The sequence below is a fragment of the Artibeus jamaicensis genome, unplaced genomic scaffold, assembly GCF_021234435.1.
Source record: "Artibeus jamaicensis isolate MK-2021 breed Jamaican fruit bat unplaced genomic scaffold, CSHL_Jam_final contig_729, whole genome shotgun sequence".
Lineage (NCBI taxonomy): Eukaryota > Metazoa > Chordata > Mammalia > Chiroptera > Phyllostomidae > Artibeus > Artibeus jamaicensis.
This window is the reverse complement of record NW_026521939.1, coordinates 1,904,408-1,922,522: the sequence shown is the minus strand read 5'-3', so window position 1 is coordinate 1,922,522 and position 18,115 is coordinate 1,904,408. Positions and strand designations below refer to the sequence as shown.

General features: G+C 47.4%; 1 protein-coding gene across 2 annotated transcripts in view; it reads left to right on the top strand.

Moving 5' to 3' along the window:
* XYLT1 (xylosyltransferase 1) overlaps window positions 1-18,115 on the top strand; it is a 302,373-nt gene that overhangs the window by 71,691 nt on the left and 212,567 nt on the right. Inside the window, exon 2 of one of the 2 annotated variants that reach the window (XM_037153119.2) lies at window positions 16,723-16,761. The exons of the other annotated variant lie outside the window; for it this stretch is intronic. Coding sequence (XP_037009014.2) covers window positions 16,723-16,761 — 39 coding nt within the window. The remainder of the gene's footprint in view (window positions 1-16,722; window positions 16,762-18,115) is intronic. 2 annotated transcript variants of the gene reach the window in all.

Here is an 18,115-nt window from a genome sequence, read left to right as displayed (position 1 = left end):
TGTGTCTTCCTACAGTTGTTGTCCACAGAGTGACCAATTTGTCCTGGTTCAGGACTTTCCTAATTTTAACACTCAGCACCCACGTTTTCAGTCCCAGGCCAGCCGCAGTGATGGTCACATTAGTTTTGAGGTTGAAATAAACCGAACACAGAGCGCACAGTAGGGATCAGTAAATGGGAGCTTGCAGGAAGTAGTATGCGCTGTTTGGTTGTGTGTGTGTGTGTGTGTGTGTGTGTTGGGGTGGGGTTGCTAGTTATCTTTTTTCAACCTAGAAATGCCTGTAGCATTTTCCTAAGCCACAGAACTCAGAGTTACCAGTCGACGTTTGTCTAAGCTACATGGAATTTTTGTGTTTTTTTTAAAGACAGAAGAAAGATGTTTTATCAGACTTTAATATGCTGCAACATTTCACAACTTTTTCATTGTCTGTGACAATAATGAGGATTGAATAATTTGTAAGGCTCGGTAGGTGGTAGCAACCTATAGCTTAGACTGTGTGGGATGTGTTATGAGTCCTAAAAATGAGAAATAGAAGTTAGTTGAAACTCATTTTAAAAATCTTCAGTGTGTCGGTTCACAGAGCTGGTTTTCAGATGTACGTTTGGATCTGATCATGGAAAGCCAGGTATGCAAACACAATGTAGGAAGCAGTGCAGAGAGAGGGCTGGCTTCTCATGAAGCTGCACATCATTCCACACAAAACCTTGTCCGTGCCCCCCCCCCCCACCATGCTGTTCAGATTTGACTCAGACTCCTTCCTGGGTCCCCCAGGGACGCCCCACCTGGGCTCTGGGCTCTGCAGCCTCCTCCCACCGCGTCACCTGGCACCCACCCCTCCTGGCACCTGCCCCTCCTGGCACTCTCCCCTCCACACCCTACGTTCAGGCTCTCTCTTGGTTTCTTGAAAATCATGTGTGGTTTTCCACCTCAAAGCCGTCATTAGTGCTGTTCCTTCTATGTAAAATGCTTACATCCCCTCTCTCATGTCGGACAAGTTGACTGTTGCTCCTTCTCTAAAGCCCAGTTTGATCCTCACTTCTGGAGAGAATCTCTGGCCCCTCACCCGGGCTGAGGTTCCTCTGTTTCGAATCCTCCCTCTGCCCTCCTCTGGGGCAGCTTTCCTCTCCGATGTAACTAAATCACTGATTCTGTTACCGGTTGGTATCTGATTATTGAATCGATCAACCCCTACTCTGTCTGTCTTCTTATACTTTCTGTGTTCATCGAAAAAGGTGACAGTTGTCGAATTTTACAGGCATTGTGAGAGGCTGTAGCACAGAGTGCTCAAGAGCAGAGCATCTGGAGACAGATCTCCTGACTTGGGTCAAGTTCTGGCTCTAACGCTTTGCAGCCAAGTGACTTCGGGCGTGCTGCATAACCTTTCTGAGCCCCGTTCCCTCGTCCGGAAAATGGGGGCTAAACATTTTATGGAGGATGAAGTGAGTTAATAGAGGTCAGTGGCTTAGCATAGTGGTATTATGGCTTAGTGCATGGTATTCATGGATGCCGGTTATCACTAATTCCACTAGTTATCTCGAGAGATTGTAGCCAGGTTGCTTTAAAAAGTGTTGAAGGAGAGGATGTTCATTGTTTGTGCCACATTGCGACGTTGTTTATTTAGCAACTTCTGAGATCATAGAAGAGTTTAAAGCCTCAGTCTCCTCATCTGTGAAATGGGGTCAGCACTACCTACTCCACATTACCTCTTCACAGGGTTGGTGTGAGAGTTCAGGAAAGATGGGGCTGTAGACAGCCAATCCCTGGTCGAGTCACACAGCAGGTGCTTGATGAAGTGTAGTGGTCCAGGCACCATGAGAAGCGTGTTGGCATCTCCTCACACCCCACAAACTCGGGTTCCCGAGCTGTGCCTGGTGTCTGAGGAGCTGGGCTGCAAATCCAGGTTCCACAAAGCCCTTCAGGAAACAGTCTGGATCTCTGAGATTAAAACAACACAACACAAAACAAAACAAAATGTGCCCTGCCTGGTGTCACTCGGCGGATTTAGTGCCAGCCTGCTAACCAGAGGGTTGCTGGTTCGATTCCCAGTCAGGGCACATGCCTGGGTTGCAGGCCAGGTCCCTAGTAGATGGTGCACAAGAGGCAACCACACATTGATGTTTCTCTCTTGCTCTCTCCCTCTCTTCTGTTCTCTCTAAAAATAAATAAATAAAATCTTAAAAAAAGACAAAACAAAGTGGAAAATAGTAATGAATGGTTGAAAGTCCTGGTTTTATATGGCAACTTACGAGATAGCAGGACCTGTCATTGGAGAATGTATTGCTAACAGACATAATAAATACGGCTGTGACTAGGGATTAGCAGTTCTCAAATGGCTCGTAGTACATGGAGTATGAGTGAGGTCAAGAACATGTCAGGAGCAGATGTTGTTTAGTTATGTTACAGCCTTGTAGCTCACACGTTTTAAAAGAAATACTTATTTGATGATTACTATGAACCAGACATTATTCCAAGTGCTTTACAGATGTTAATTAGGTCAACCTTGTAAAGCAGCCTGGAGGTAGGTATTGTTATTATCCCTATTTCACATATGAGGAAACTGAGGCACCCCATGGGCAAGTAACTTACTCAAGGCCAGACAGAGCAATTGACTGAGCCAGCACCTGAGCACAGGTGGTTTGATGCAGGAGTCCCTGCTCTCAGCTACTACTCTGTGCTGAAGTCCTATAGAAGAATGTAACCAATGGAAATAGATCATTGAGTGCGAAATATGCTCCTTCTCCTTGAATGATCCAGACCAGCTGTCCTTGGTCCTGAATTCTATAGGTTTCTCCATTAATGGAACTTGACTACTGGAGTCTATGAAACTGGCATTGGGAGGGCTTAAGCCCTCAAACCGATGGAAGCTATACAGTCTCTTGTCTTTATCGTTGACATCGTGCCCACACCCCATTCACATCCTCTCCCCCAAATAATTTTCTCTTACTTGGGTAAAATGTGCAAGTAGTTTACCATACCTGCTGAAAGCAGGGTCTTAATTAGCTGTAATTTTTGAAGTCTGCAGCTGTAAACTGTGCTGGAAAGATTGAAAAGATTAGTGCACTAGTAATAAGATAATTGTCCCTGAGAAATGCTGTGAGCATGTAAACACATTTAGCGTGTGAAATCAGAACAACTGTAATATTTCCCCCTTTTGGTGCTTAAAGATGCTCCTGCATGAATAATTATAACTAAATGCAAAGTGCCGAAATGGAACATTGCCTGCTTTTCCTTTCCTTCTTTCTTGATTCTATCATGGCTCAGAAATAAAGGTCTGCCTGGCGAAGTCTCTCCTGAAGTGGCTTCCTGTCCCCCAGCAGCCATTTGAAATTAGTACCAGGGGCGGGGTGACTCAGGGGGAACTCCCCCACATTAGGGACGTTAGGCAGACAAAAATCTACAGATCCCACTGCAGCTTCTTAGGAGGGCCTTGGATGCGTGTGTGTATGTAGTGTATATACATATGTGCGCTCACACCCTCATACAGAGCTGAAAAAAGTGGTCATGGCTACAGGCAGCAGAAGTAGATGCAATTAACCTCAGTCCACTTTCTTAGACCTGCAAACCTGCCATAAAATATGCTGCACTTTTCACCACTCTGGGACCTATTTCGTTTCTGTAGAGTTTTTGTATCTTTGGATAATTGGGAAGTTACTTTCATTTTATGATGTCAGTACGTGTAATGGCTTCCCAGTGGACCATAGTTCATCAGATACACTACACAGTTCATAAAGATGAACCTCTCCTTCGTCTACTGATTGACGTTGGCCAGTCAGTAGGTTGAACTTGTCTACTTTTGCCATCTTTCATTCCCAAGGCTCATCTTTGCAGTAAGGACTTGACTTGTAGTCAAGCAAATATCCTGCAACTCATATAAGTTGTCTGGGTTTGAAACACTCACCTCTTAGATTCCAACCCCACCTAACTTGAGAGGGTTGATCGACTTGGCTTCAAAAAGAATTTACTGCGTGCTGCTTGTGAGGTAGTGTCAGGACTCATTAAGCATAAAAACAAAAGGGCCTTGGGAAAGCAGGACATGTTGTCAAAATAGAACGTGGCAGGGAGTGAGAACACAGGACCCCAGCCCCTACTCGTGGGCACAGACTCTGTTCCTCACCCAGCGTTCCTGGGTGTGTGTTCGTACACTCTTCTTGAGTCACATAGTCCTTGGTTTTGTAGCCAAGTTTGCTTTACAGCCAGTCTGAGGTCCACATCCCACACTCCTGTCCAACCCCAGGGCCTCCACTGAGAGTGTCAGGACGTGATAAACCAGAGGCTGCAAACTCCAGTGCCCAAGCTGCCATGCAGGCAGCCTTAGAGAGGGAAGCATGTGGGGAGGGGGGTGGGGACCGTGACAAGCTGGAGGTACATGCACCTTCTAAGAGGGACAGCTGCTCCCAGATCCAGGCAACCAGTGCCTTATGGAGGTGATGGACTTGTGTGGCTGTTATTTTGACTTCCCAAGAAATGCCAGAACTTTGCAGTTTTACGTGAAACCTCCTGAACTTTAAGTGTTGGCGTCCTATGTGGCGTTTTTTAAAACATGACACAGGCTAAATAAAACATAGCTGAATACTGCCCATAGGCCCCAGTTTGTAATTTGCTACCTGTGCAATCAACCCTTGAAGATGATGTTCTCCAAGTGCCTGCTCACCAGAGGCCACTGCTGGGCCATTGCCCTTGATTCCCAACACCTCGTGCATCAACATGCACTGCAAACTGTAACTTGTGTCTTGCTTCTCTAGTCCTTTCTAATCCCGCCCGGCCCCCCACCCCCAGATGTCTCAATGAAGTTCCTGGGAAGGGAGCTCTTACTGTCCTGAATACATCCTTCAGTTGTGCCAAAAATGTCACGTGTGTGAACGAAAGTTCCCCTACCCTGCCCCCCAGTGCAGAAAAGCTTAAACAGGAAAGGGGGTCATTGTAGCATCTGGGCCGGCAAACAGCTCCCAACACAGGGGTCCTCTCCTGGCTGCTGATGACCAGCTTGCTTGGGGATCTCAGGCTCTCGCCTGACCTTGGCACAGGGTCTGGCGGATTTGGCTTTCTCGGTGTAGAATGGGTCACTTTAGAAACAAAGCCATTTTTGAGACCGAGTTGAGGAGAGTCCTCTATTCATTGATGAAAGGAGCTCATTGTACAAGATCCCTGTGCCCCTCCGGACCCTCTTCCCCTGGCCTCCTCCTCCTCCTCCCTTTTCCCCAGCTGGGGCTTTGTCAGTGGCCCACAGGATGCTCTGTCCCAGGCTGTGCTTTCTTCCCATCTTCCTGTCTCTGCAGCTTCGGGGCCGCCCTTTGCAGAAGGAAAGCTGGGCCCGTAGGCCCTGTGCACGTTCTCGGCTCCTCGGGCCAAGTCTGTTGTCATGGATGATGAGAGCACTTCCTTCCGGGAGGGTTCGGAACAAACAGCCGGTTCACAGGCAGCTGCACAGGGTGGCTGTGCAGGAAGGGAGAAAGAGTGGGCACGAACAAGGTCTTCCTGTCCTGCCCTCTGCACTGGAGCCTCCCCAGCTGCCACCCCCAAGAAGTCAAGACCGTTGCGCTCCACGTAGAAGTTCCTGAATGAATAAACTGCGGTGCTTAACTCTCTCATGGGTTATTAAAGCTTTTCTGTTTCTTTTCTCAGCTCATGGCATCCTCAGCTTTTCTTTCTCAGGATTGGGGGCAAGGATGGAGTCATGTTGAATATAGCTGCCTGGTGGGTAACGTGGTACCTTTCTTTGGGGATAGTGAGAGTATGGTGGTTACGAGATGGGCAGGGCAGGGGCTGTGGTCAAGAGGAGGGCGTGTACCTACCGTGAGGAGGTAGCAGCTGCCCAGCGCCAGCTGTGGCCATGCCGGCCCAACATGTCCACTTATCTGGATCTTCTGGCTTTTAAAGAAAAGTCAGAAATCCGGATATTGTGAAACTACCCTATTTTTGAAAATGCTGGCAACAAGTGAAAAAAAAAGTACTGTGCACTATGTAGGTCAAGCCATACCACGTATATAAGCATTTTGGTTATGTTTTTAAAATAAAACTTCTATGAAAATATTAAGGTTAAGGGGGCCTGGCTCTGTGGATTTTGAACAAGTCTTATAACCTTTTAGAGCCTCAGTTTCCTCCTTTGTAAATCAGGAACAATCATACAGGGTATCTGTAGTCTAGAAATATGCAAATACATCATGCCATCAAGAGCATCCCCCAGTGGGAAAAGCGTAAAATAAATTTATCTGTGTTTCCAGACTTTATGGTTATCCTGCAGGAACCACCCTGTGAGGGCGGAATGAGGATTTATTGAAATAATGCACGTAAATTGCTATGCAGGGTGCCTCTTAGGGGCTTAGAGGATAGCTATCATCATGGCCATCATCACTGATGATGCTGTCGTCATCATCACTGTCATTATCATTCAGTTGTCATTAGGACATAGAGGAGAAGGCTGGGGAAGCAGGAAGGAGGTGCTGAGTCTCTCTGCTCTGAAACCTCCTGACTTGGACCCTGACTCGCATTATAGGAAGCTTTTGCCTCTCTGTCCCCTGCAGGCTGACCTGCTGACCACTCTCTCCCAGCCTGTGCCCGGGCTGCCCCCTGTAACTGCTGCACAGCTCCCTGTCCATCACCCTGGTCTCCAGATCCTGGGCTCGGTCTCCCCCCTGCCTTGAATCAGCAGTTGTATGTGTGGCCTCTTGGAAACATTCCAGACGTGAAGCACTGCTGAATCATAGTTTTCCCAGGGCTGGGATCTGCTATCTTTTAAACAAAAGATGCCCTGGTTGGAGGCTCTGGGGAGAGAGCTGAAGAAGAGGAAATAAAGGAAAGTGGGGAGGGAAATAGAAATTTGTTTTGGCAAAAGGGATGAACCCGGGATTTTATATCAGGGCACTTGGATTCTAGACTGGGTTTTGATATAAACGGTGTGTATCCTTTAGCAAATTTACTTCCCATCTTGGATCTCATTTACCCCACCAGGAAATGATGGGTTTGGTTCAGGGCAGGGATGAAAATAAGTTTCTCACAGGAAAACAGGAACCTATTGGTAAATGTCTGCTCATAGGACCATACTGAGAATCTGAGGCCGAGTAATAGATTAGTAGCACCTACGGCGGGCACCGCACAGGGAGGGCACTGCTCGCCTACCCTCCATCTCTACGTTTACTTCTGGCGTTCGCAATCTTAGATTTGGGAAGCCAAAGCTGAACTGTTTCCCTAGGGAACAGAAAACCCACCCGGCATTCCCCGAAGCTGTAGAACAGAGCATAGTGTCTTTGGACTCCAGTCAGTGTCTACAGGGCACTTGGCAGTGTTGGTTCTAGTTGGGCCACCTGCCCACTTGGTGACCCTGGCAAGTGGGAACAAACTTGGTGGGTGCCGGGGCCTTTGCCTGGGAAAAGCTGATTATTGAGCTGAGCTGGAGACACGGTTTATGTTCCAAGCTTCAGGGAGGCTTGTGTGTCCAAATGGAGCCCCAGGGAGCCCTGGACGGATCTGCCACGACCTCTTGCCTGGCTGTGTCGGGTGGAGGCTGCATTTCTCTGTTGCTGTTATTATTTGTTTTGGAATGTGGCATGTCTTGTTTCTGGTCTGGAATGCCTTTGAGCTGCAAAAGCAGGGCACTGTGAAGTGATAGTGATTATTCTCCAGGATCAGCTGTGGCTTGTCTACTCTATGCCAGGACTGAGTGAGGCTCTGAGATAACATCCCAGTCATTCTTCACAGTGACCATGTGAGATGGTTATTATTATTATTGTAACAAGTTGCGTAATTAATCTGAAGACTTGCAACAAGGAAATGGGAATATCTGTCTGTTACTTAGAAGCATGAGATCTCCTTCCTAAGGCTACCTTGTGCCAACTGGTCTTAGAACCGAGGACTGTGGTTTAGTGATTCAGTTCAAGATGTGGCTGTGCCACTGGGAAGCAGAACAACTTAGTGGTTCCCTAGTGCAGCCTCAGGAGCCGTGCTCCCCTGGTCCAAATCCTGGCTTTGCCACAATTTGACGTTGGTTGCCCCATCTGTAAAATGGGGCTGCTAATATCTACATTCTAGAGTTGTGGTGAAGTTTAAATGAGATTTTATACCCACTTGGGATAATGTCTTGCATTGGGTAGGAACCCATTGTTAGCTACTCTGTGGATTCCTGTCAACATTGACCAGCCATGTGACCCCAGGTAAATTGCTGGGGTGACAAACCCAGTCTGCCTGCCGTGGCCATTGGGCCAGGCGCTTTGTTGTCTTGCAGGAACGCCTGTCCGGTGTTGCTAAATCTCCCATTTTTAAAAAGGGAAGTGAGAAATCTGCACTCGAATGTGAAGTATCCTGGTTTTTAAACATTGGCAGCAATTTTGTCAATATTACAGGCCAAAAAAAAAAAAAAAAAAAACCCCAATCCAAGGACTCACTGTATGAATCATCCACAGGCCACCAGTTGGCCACCCTGTTTTAACTTTCATATCTGAAGCCTCTAATCTTCCAGGTGGGTACATTCAAAAGCTTGTCATTCCGAGAATTATAATTATGTGTACTCTGTGAAGAATTACAAAGTCTGTTGAGGTCCCCACAGAACAAGGTGTTGTGTGCAACATTTGGTGATTGTCCTGCTCAGAGATGTGCACACCAAGTGGAAGAAGCATTAGAATGATTTCTGAGTTTCCATGTGTCTGGTTTCTCCTGTGAGCAGGGCTGTGGGTGATCAACCAGCTCCAAGGACCGGAGCTTCAGCTCGAGATTCTGTTGCTCATGTCTGGCTTCTGGACTAAAAAATGTGGAGCGAATGCAGAATGGCAAAGATCCCTTTAAACTTATTTTTTAAAATATAACAGAGAGAAACAGACAGACAGACAGAACGAGGAAAATCACCCGGGTTTATGGGCCTACCCGTATCCACCGCCATCCCTCGAAGGCACTGAGAAGCCCCCAGACGTCCCAGTGGGGTTTCTGTTTTCTCCCTGCGCCCTGTCTGGAGGTGAGCTCGTGTTTCCCAACAAGGCCGGTGCTGTGTAAGCCTGGCCTGCGCTCACTTTCCCAATGCAGCCTTTCTTTGAGAACAACAGGAGTTCTGTGTCCTTGGCATCCCTCCCTCATCGCCCAGTGCCACCCGCCCTGCACGTGCCCTGCTTCATCCCAGGACCCACTGGCAGAAGGAGATAAGCTTGCTGTGAAATTCCACAGGGACATCTAGAGACAAAGCCCCGTTGTGCGAGCACCTTGTTTGCTGGGACTCGGTCTAGAGGAGGAGTTGAGAAGGCCTGTATGTCCTGCCTGGGTCAGGAACGTGGGAAGGAGGAGGGTGGTGACAGGGTTGCTGGGGCAGGGTGGGTTTCCTTGACATAATAGTGGGGAGAAAGGAAAGGGCACAAGACAGCTTGTACCCTGCTGTAGACTGGAATACTAACACCCAGTATGGTGGTGTCAGGAGATGGGTCCTTGGAAGGCGATGAGATCCCAAGGGCAGAGTTGTGCAGAACGTGGTTTGTGCCTCTATAGAAAACACCCTGGAGAACTCCCTTCTCCATTCCGAGAGGTGAGGACACAGCAAGAGGTTGGCCCTTTGTGAACCAGGAAGCTCCTTGATCTCGGAATTCCTAGCCTCCAGAATGGTGAGATAGACATTTCTGTTGTTTATAAGCCACCCAGTCAATGGGGTTCTGTTAGAGCAGCCCGAACAGGCTGAGACACATCGTCGGAATTTCTCGGGGTTGCAGCAGGTGAGCACCAAAGTTCCCCGCGTGCATCGTACACTTGGTGGCTGGCTTGGGTATTAGAGGTCGGGGTCCCGTTCTTGGTTTCTCACTGGCCATCTTTGTCACCTTAAATGCTTTCAGTTTTCTGTTATTCATGATATTGTGCCAGGGTTCTTGGACTCCAAGTATACATAAGACTCCCCCATGGGTGTCCTTTGGATGCGTGCCCAGCAATCCTGAGTCAGTAAGTTCATGCTTTAGAATCACCAGGATTTTGGTGAAGGGACCAGTTTCTGGCAAATTAGAAACCTGAGCACCAGTCCTGGCCCCCTCTCATATCGTGTGTTTTTGAGCAAATTATCCTCACTGAGCATCGGTTATCTGATCTGTAAAATGGGGAGCGTGATACCCCTCTTGGCTGGGTTGCAAGTATTCCCTGTGCTTGGCACAAAGTAAGCATTTAGAACGAAGCGGCTAAATTTACTTCTTTCGCTGGTGTCCGCAGTGCCTTGCAGTTCAGAAGAATTGTGGTGGAGTAAGTCTGGTGAGTAGAGGGATATGCCTGACCCTTCTGAAGCCTGGAAGAAATAAACTAGGGGGCGATTATTTTTCAGCCTTTAACCATGTTCCAGACATTTTAAGTACCTGGTTTAATGTGACGCTCGCCACAACCTGTGATGTCACTGCTCTCCCATTGTCAACAGGAGGTGATCATATATCTGGATTTACAAGAGACAGCTTACGTTTACACTGGTTAAGCTGGTGTAATTATTATTACTGCCCTTTTTTACTTACAGAAAGGCCCCAGACAAATTCAATACAGCCCCATCTATTTACATTGTGTAAATGAGAAGAATAAAGCTCCCAGAAGCTAAGAAATTTGTCCAGGGTTGAAAGTTGTCTACTAAGTGACTGTTATCTGCTGAACTGCCAATCCCTAGCACCTTGGAACATGACTGTATTTGGAGATAGGGCCTTTTAAAGAGGTGATTAAGTTAAATGAGGCCTTCAGGGTGGGCCCTAATGCAACCTGACTGGTGTCCTTACAAGAAGAAGACATTCGGACACGCGGAGCCCCCAGGGGTAGGGTACTCCTGCACGGCGGGAAGCCAGTGGGAGGACACTGGGAAGACTGCCATCCAAAAGCTGAGCAGAGAGCCCACGGAAGGAGACAACCCTGCTGTCACCTTGATCTTGGACTTGCAGCCTCAAGAACTGTGAGAAGATAAATTTCTGTTGTCTGTGCCACAGGTCCATCCATGTTTTGTTTTTGGGTTTTTTTTTGGTGGCAGCCTGAGGGGATTCATATAGTGGTTGCATGGGATTTAAACCTAAGGCTGCCCCTGCAGACCTGCACCCTTTCCCACTGAGTGTCCCTCCTTTGCCCTGTGCCAGGCCCCTTATTACAAGTGACAGTGTCCCTTTAGGTCTCAGGCTTGACCTCAGACTCAGCTTCCAGTCGTGGTTGCCAGTGAGCCCATTTCTCCAGCGGGCAGGAGTGCTGCTGGTGAGTTCCTGTTCCTTTCGGTCTCAGACCCCATGGAGAGTTCAGTGCACTCCCTGAGGCACCCGGGGTTTGATGGTGACTGAGAGTGAGGCACAATGTCCTGATGGTGGAAGCTTCCTACTTCCGTCACCGATCAGACAGCTCCAGGGAGAAAGTGCCATGCAGCCTTTAGAGGTGTCTTCCTGGGTGTGTCTGTGCACAGGTGGTACCTTAGGGGCCGGTTGTCCATCTGCTGTCTCCATAGGCTCCATGGGGCGGTTTGGCTCTGAAGGCTTGGGTCACCGGATTGTCACCTCTACACCAAAGCTATCACTTAACGCACACGAGTAAATGCTGTCTCATATTGTCAAAGCAAAGGAAGGGAGCACCCCTTCCAACTGCTGCAGCTTAGCTCACGGCTCAGCACCGACCTGGAGAGACAGAAATATTTGATGCGTGCGTGGAATGATGATGAATGAATTCTTCCTTCTCTTCTCTACTTTCTTATGAAAGCATAATTGCTTATTAAAATTAGGCCTTTGGCCTGGATGGGCCTGAAAACATTAGGGCCTGGCCTCCCGGTTTTATAAACAAGTCTTGCGAGATGCAAACAAGTCCCATTTCTCCAGGACCTGTAATCAGGCTCCCACCCCGTAGTTACACAGTTAGCTTTGGGAACAGACGTGTACACAGAATCACTTTAAACTCATTTCTGTCTCCCTCGTGGTACCCACCAGGCATAGCGGTAGTCACTGAATGGGAACTCAGTGAACGTGTGTGGTTGGTTGTGGCTGACTCTGCCCAGTTCCCTGTTGTGGCAAAGTGACTGGGTTTTGTTTTTAGTCATGACATGTGTTCTAATTTCCATCAACCATGTCCACACCCTTTAAAAACAGACACATGCTAAAAAAAGGATTCTAGTAGTTGTTACAGTGGAACCTTTTATTTGCTGTGAGTATTCTTCCTTTTGATAAAAATAACCCAGGCTAAAAGATTGCTGTGTCTGAGGTGGGCCTGTGTTTCTAAGTAGAACCACTGTGAAGTAACAGAGAATATTTTTCTCAGGGGAAGGGTGCTGGGATCACCTCCAGGCTTCTGCCCTGTAACCTAGGACAGGTTACTCCTCCCTCCGGTCTTCAGTTCACCCATCTCTAAATGGGAATAATGGTAATAGCTTCCTCATTGGATCATTGTAAGGGGTAAATGGAGTGATAAATCCGTAGAGGTTCAGCTGGTGCCTGGAACCTGGTAAGAACTTAACAAGTTATTAGTTATTACTTAATTACTACCTTAGTAAGTTACTAATTATTACTAATTTTCATGAATATTCTTAACCTGGGTCAAGGAATATGTGGGATAAAGTGTAGAATAAACAAGAGGAATGAAAACTGTCTTTATCTCAGGGCAAGGGGATTCTGCATGATTATCTCCATCAGTGTTGTTGTAATGTCATCTCAGTAACCTCAGAAGGACTGGTGCATTCGGCAGAGAGGGCTGAGGCTAACTCATAGGTGGCACTAGATCCTCATGGTCAAGTATCCCTTTGCTTGGCCTAATGTACACCTTGCATGGAGCTTGGTACATGGTAGGTTCTTGATAATTCATAGCTAGTAGTTATTGTTATTTCAGGTCCCTGGGATATATTTGCAGACTTAGGGAGAGATGTAACTTTTGCTTCCAAGGCTAGAGTGTTTTTGCGGTAAGTTTGGGTTCTATCATGATCAGTCTTTGGAAAACACACCAGTCAGGTACTGCCAGGACGGTGCCTCACGTCTCCGAGGCGCACCTCAGAGACACTACAGGTTTGGTTCCAGACCACAGTAGGATGGATTTGGGGGTTTCCCAGGACACATTTTTGGATTTCCCAGTGTACATAAAAGTTATGCTTACATTTAATGTTGTCTATTAAGTGTACAATGGCATGTCTAAAAAAAATGATGTACAGAGCTTAATTAAAACCACTTTATTGATAAAAAATGTGATATTGATAACCATCACCTGAGCCTTCAGCAAGTTGTAATCTTTTTGTTGGGGGAGAATCTTACCTTCAGTTTGTGAAAACACAGTATCTGTTAAGACCAATAAAATGAGGCTCTTCCTGTATAACAGATCAGCCCTAAACTCAAGGGGTTAAAATAAATATACAGGGTGAGGGAAAAGTAGGCTTACAGTTTGGCTGAAGGTCGGCTGTGGGTGGCTGATGGAGACTGGGCTTGGACTCAAGCTATAGGTTGGGTCCAAATCTTTTCCCAGTGTCTCCAATCCTCCTTGGACCAGCGGGCTACCTGGGGCATGTTCTTTGCGCTGAGGGCAAAAGCACCAGAGGTCGGTCCTGCTCGATCTCACAAGCACATTTCAAGCTGCTGCTTATGCCATATCTGCTAACCTCCCATTGGACAAAGCGAGTCAGATGGGCAAGGCCGAGGCCAGAGGATGAGGGAGCACACTCTTCAAAGAAATGCAAAATCGCATGACCATAGGGTGTGGATGTAGGGAGTGGTGGAGCATGAGGACCCTGAATTCAGTCTACCTAGTTCTCTGTTTGACTTCCCCAGTTTAGTCATTGCAATACCTGCTACGAAAGGGCTTTCCTTGCTTTAGGTGCTTCCCTGGCTCCTGTTACCTCATTAAGATTCTAAAAGCACTCTGCAGCATCCGAGCACATTGCAAATTCCCCTTTGTTCCAGAGGAGCCCTTCCTCCGACAGACAGGAATTTACTTCACTGTAAAGCAAAGAATCCCAGTTTAGACAGACAGGATGGATTAGGCAGACAGCATCATTGACCCCGTTCCACTTCGTTAGCCTTTCCAATTAAGGAAGATGTTGCTGAAAGTGAGACCTCACAGATAAGTAGTCATACCTTAAGGATCCTCTGGACCGAGGCTCTGTAGGGAGAGGCCTATATTTCAAATGTGCACAGAGGGAGGGGAGCAGAATTCTGTTGGCAAGTGGATCCTAATGTTAATGACTGACCACCTGCGAGGGCTTTATCTCCTTGGCTAGGAAATTAACATGCTAAATAGATAGCATTTGTGCTTTTGTCTTCCAGAAGCTTTTTAATGAACATTGGACCCCTGACCATGCCCCCATAGGGTCTCTGATCTTGGAACATCAGATAAAGAGTTGGCACATTACTGTATGCAGGCATGAGGCTCTCGGGTTTTGTCAAAACAGTTGACAGAAGATTTTTCCGTGGTTTCCCAAGGAAGGTCTTCTCTAGTGAAGTTGTTCTTAGGGGCTCACCATGGCGTTTTCCCCTCTTCACTGCCTTGGGATTCTGAGCAATGAAGCATAAGCCCCAAACAATGGCCAAATGGGCTGTGAAGTACAATTTAATTAATCTGGGCACGCACCCAGCAGCCCAATGCAGTGCTCTGCAAGGATGTGGCTTTGAGAAAGAGGCTAAGGTGTGAGTCTCCGATACAGCTTATCTTTCAATCACAATCTCGTTGGTGGGATCTGAATGGAGAGAGACAGACACACACAGCCTTCTCTGAGCTGAAGAGCAGACGTGGCATGCTCTCACTCACCAAGCAGCACGCCTCCAATCTGACTCACGCTGCCTGTCACACTCCAGGAGGATGGCCTTGGCCTCCTGAAGGCAAAAATGGGCCCTGCCCAGTGTGCTCGCTTAACACAGGGAAGCCGGAAGCATAACTCCCTGTGTGCCAGGGACCGGGGGGCTGGTGGAGGGGCTCCGTGAAGGACAGCTACACTAGTGAGCCTGCTCACTTGAAAAAAGCGGCTCAGCGAGGGTTCTCATCCATCATAGCTGCCGTTGGGAAAGAGCTGGTCAGGGTTTGAAGTAGTCTTTCTAAGACTCCTCCAGTTCCCCCGAGGCTGCAGTGTGGGGAGAGTGGGAGAAATGTTCCCTCAGTAGTTTCCTGGGGTATGAGAAGGATTCAGTGCCTGGGTGGAGTGTGGAAATCAGAGTGAGATGTTCTCCTGCCAATTTCACCATGGAAGAAATGCTGGCATTTAGACTCAGAAGTGGAACTCAGGAGAGCAGTCCCCATCTTGAAGAGTCAGAACTGACCAGAACTCAAAATGTCCCTGGGTTCATGGCTCCGACACTCATCAGAATTATTATAAATAGGCGTCATTGTAAACAGACCACAGTTCACCTAGGGTAGGGGGTTCAGAATGGTTCACTTTTTCTATTAGTCCTTTTTTTTTATTATGATGAGAATACTTAACATGAGGTTCACCCTATTGACAAAATTGTAAGTGTACAAAACGTATTGTTGACTGCAGGTATGATGTTGTGTGGCAGTTCTGTACAGCTCGTTTGTCTTATTCAACGGAAAGTTCATACTCCTTGAAGAGCAACTTCCAATTCCCCGTTCCCTCCCCCTCCCCACAATCCCTTAGCAACCATCATTCTACTCTCTGCTTCTGTGAGTCTGACTATTTTAGATTCTGCATGTAAGTGGAATACTATATGTGCTCCCGTGTCCATTGTAGCCATGTTTATAATAACCAAGATACGTAAACAACCTAAACGTGCATTTAGTGGAATGATACTCAGCCTTTAAAAAGAAGGAAATCCTGCTATATGTGACAACATCGATGCGCCACAGTGGGGACATTATGCCAAGTGAAGTAAGTTAGACACAGAAGGACAGATATGACATGATTCGTACATGTGTTCTCTCTTGTTCACCATGTAGGCCAGTGAGGTGGGTCTAATTCGAATGGCTTCCTAGAAGCCCGTATTGGGAAATCGGCTTGGATAAAGCAAAGCTTCCAACTGAGTTTGTGTGTCATGCCCATTCTCTGTAAGAGGCAGCTCGAGATTGCTTTCCCAGAATTACAAATCCAAGACAGTTAAGTTCAGAGCCAACATTGTACAGACAAAAATAGCCTTTATGTGCCAGGTTTCCTGTTTTTCTTGGAAACCGCCAGCTGAAAACCACTCCCTCCTCCCCATCCGTCCCTTCCACCTCCGTGCCCACCCTGGCCCCCACCGAGGGTTCATGTGTAATGACCCGAGACATGACCACCAAGCATTTCCAGTCAATTGGCTTTTTTAGAAAGTGAATGAATTGGACTTTTCTCTGGCTTTCTGTCCCCTGAAAAAGATCTTCCCCAGCCCATTGGAATGTGCTCTGCAAACCAAGAATTAAGCTTTTTTCTTTCTCTATCTCTGTCTCATTTTGTCCCTCATTCTTTCCAAAATCAGACGCAAGTGGCTGGCCTTGCCCCTAACTGGGACTTTACGTTCTTTCAGGTTTATTTCTAATCCTCTTATGGGTCCATCTTTTCCTTCATACAGGGATTGAACGTACTTCATTTCCTATTTCTTTATACTTCATTGTTTTGCATGATCTCCATGTAGGTGTCCTCTTAACCTCTTCATGAAAAACTTGAGCCTCTGTAACCATCTGGGTATTGGGGGGACATTGGAGATTGGGCCACGCTGTTCTCTTGTCTCACAGACTGGGGGAGACAGAATTGGGCAGCTTACGTGTGGGTTGCTTAGGCACTGAAGAGATCTAGTTTTGTTTTAAATGGTGCTGGGGCAAAAGGTTACATTTGCCCAGCACTCATGTGTGCTTTCTCCTTTCCTCCCCCAGGACCCACACCCAAGTCCACTGATCTCCCTGGAGACCCAGGTCAGTATCTTCCCGTGGTCCTCGTCACTTATCTCTGCACTGACTTCCCTGCACCTGCTCTCCAGGGGGCGTCTGTTTGTCCTCTTGGCTCCGTGGCTCAGAAAGGTAGGACAGGCACATAAGGCTGTCCTGTCCTGTCAGAGGTGCAGGCACGCACACGTGGATTCACACACTAGCTCACTGTGTGTGTGCACACATGTGTACCCAGTGTCTGAAAGCACAATAGGAGGTAGAAGAGGGTATTGTGAGGATATATGGTGATGGAAGGAGACTTGAGTTTGGTGGTGAGCACATAATACAGTGTACAGATGATGTATCGCTGTTCACCTGAAACCTATATCACTTTATTAACTCATGTCACCCCAACAAATTCAATTAAAAATAAAAACAAATGAAAGCACCATAGAAAGAACCATATGCATTTCCTTTGAGTTTTCCTCCATCATGTGCTTCTGACCAGCAGTCATGAGGAGGTGAACGGAAAGGGGGAGAAGAGGCAGAGGGAGCCATGCAGTGAGGTGGTTGTTCTTCCGTGACTTTGGCTCTGGAGAACTTTCTCTCCTTGGCAGCGAGGGCAGCAGCCATGAAAAACCTGGATGGCAATGCTGTTTCTGTGTGAGGCAGGTGACATGGGGCCTTGTAAGGAGGGGACATGGCTCTCATTTCGCTTTCCAGACAGAGAGGATACAGCCCAGCCATGAGCATGGGCCTTGGAGTCCAACAGGCCCAGGTGGAATTTCAGATCCATGTCTTCTGGCCCTGAGAGGTCACTTACCCTCTAGGCCTCCCTCTTCTCGTCTGGAATTATTACCACAGCGAGAGCGCCCACCTTGCAGGGTTGTGGTGAGAATTACAGGGAATTCTCAATACAGAGTCATAAAGTGATTGATATAGGCATAAGTCAGGGGTGTCAAACTCATTTTCACCGGGGGCCATATGAGCCTTGCGGTTGCCGTCAAAGGGCCAAAATAATTTTAGAACTGTATAAATGTAACTACTCCTTAACTGTAAAGGCATTCAAGTTACACTCAGCCCTTTGAAGGCAACCATGAGGCTGATGTGGCCCCTGGTGAAAAAGAGTTTGGCACCCCTGGCCTCAGCACTTGTGAGTGTTAGCTCTTTAAATCAAGAGAAATGTTTACCTTTCAGACAAGAACTGAAGGGGGTGGTGTACCTTTGGTCTTCATCATTGAGAATTGGTCAGAGAGTAAAGAGAGAAGACAGACAGTCTGGGTGCCATCCAGAGACCCACAGCTAACAGTTTTTGAAGGTGAGACACAGACAAACCTATTGGTACATCTCAAGGATGAATAGCAGCTCCTGGGTGGTTCTGAAGCTCTCTGGGAAGGACTGC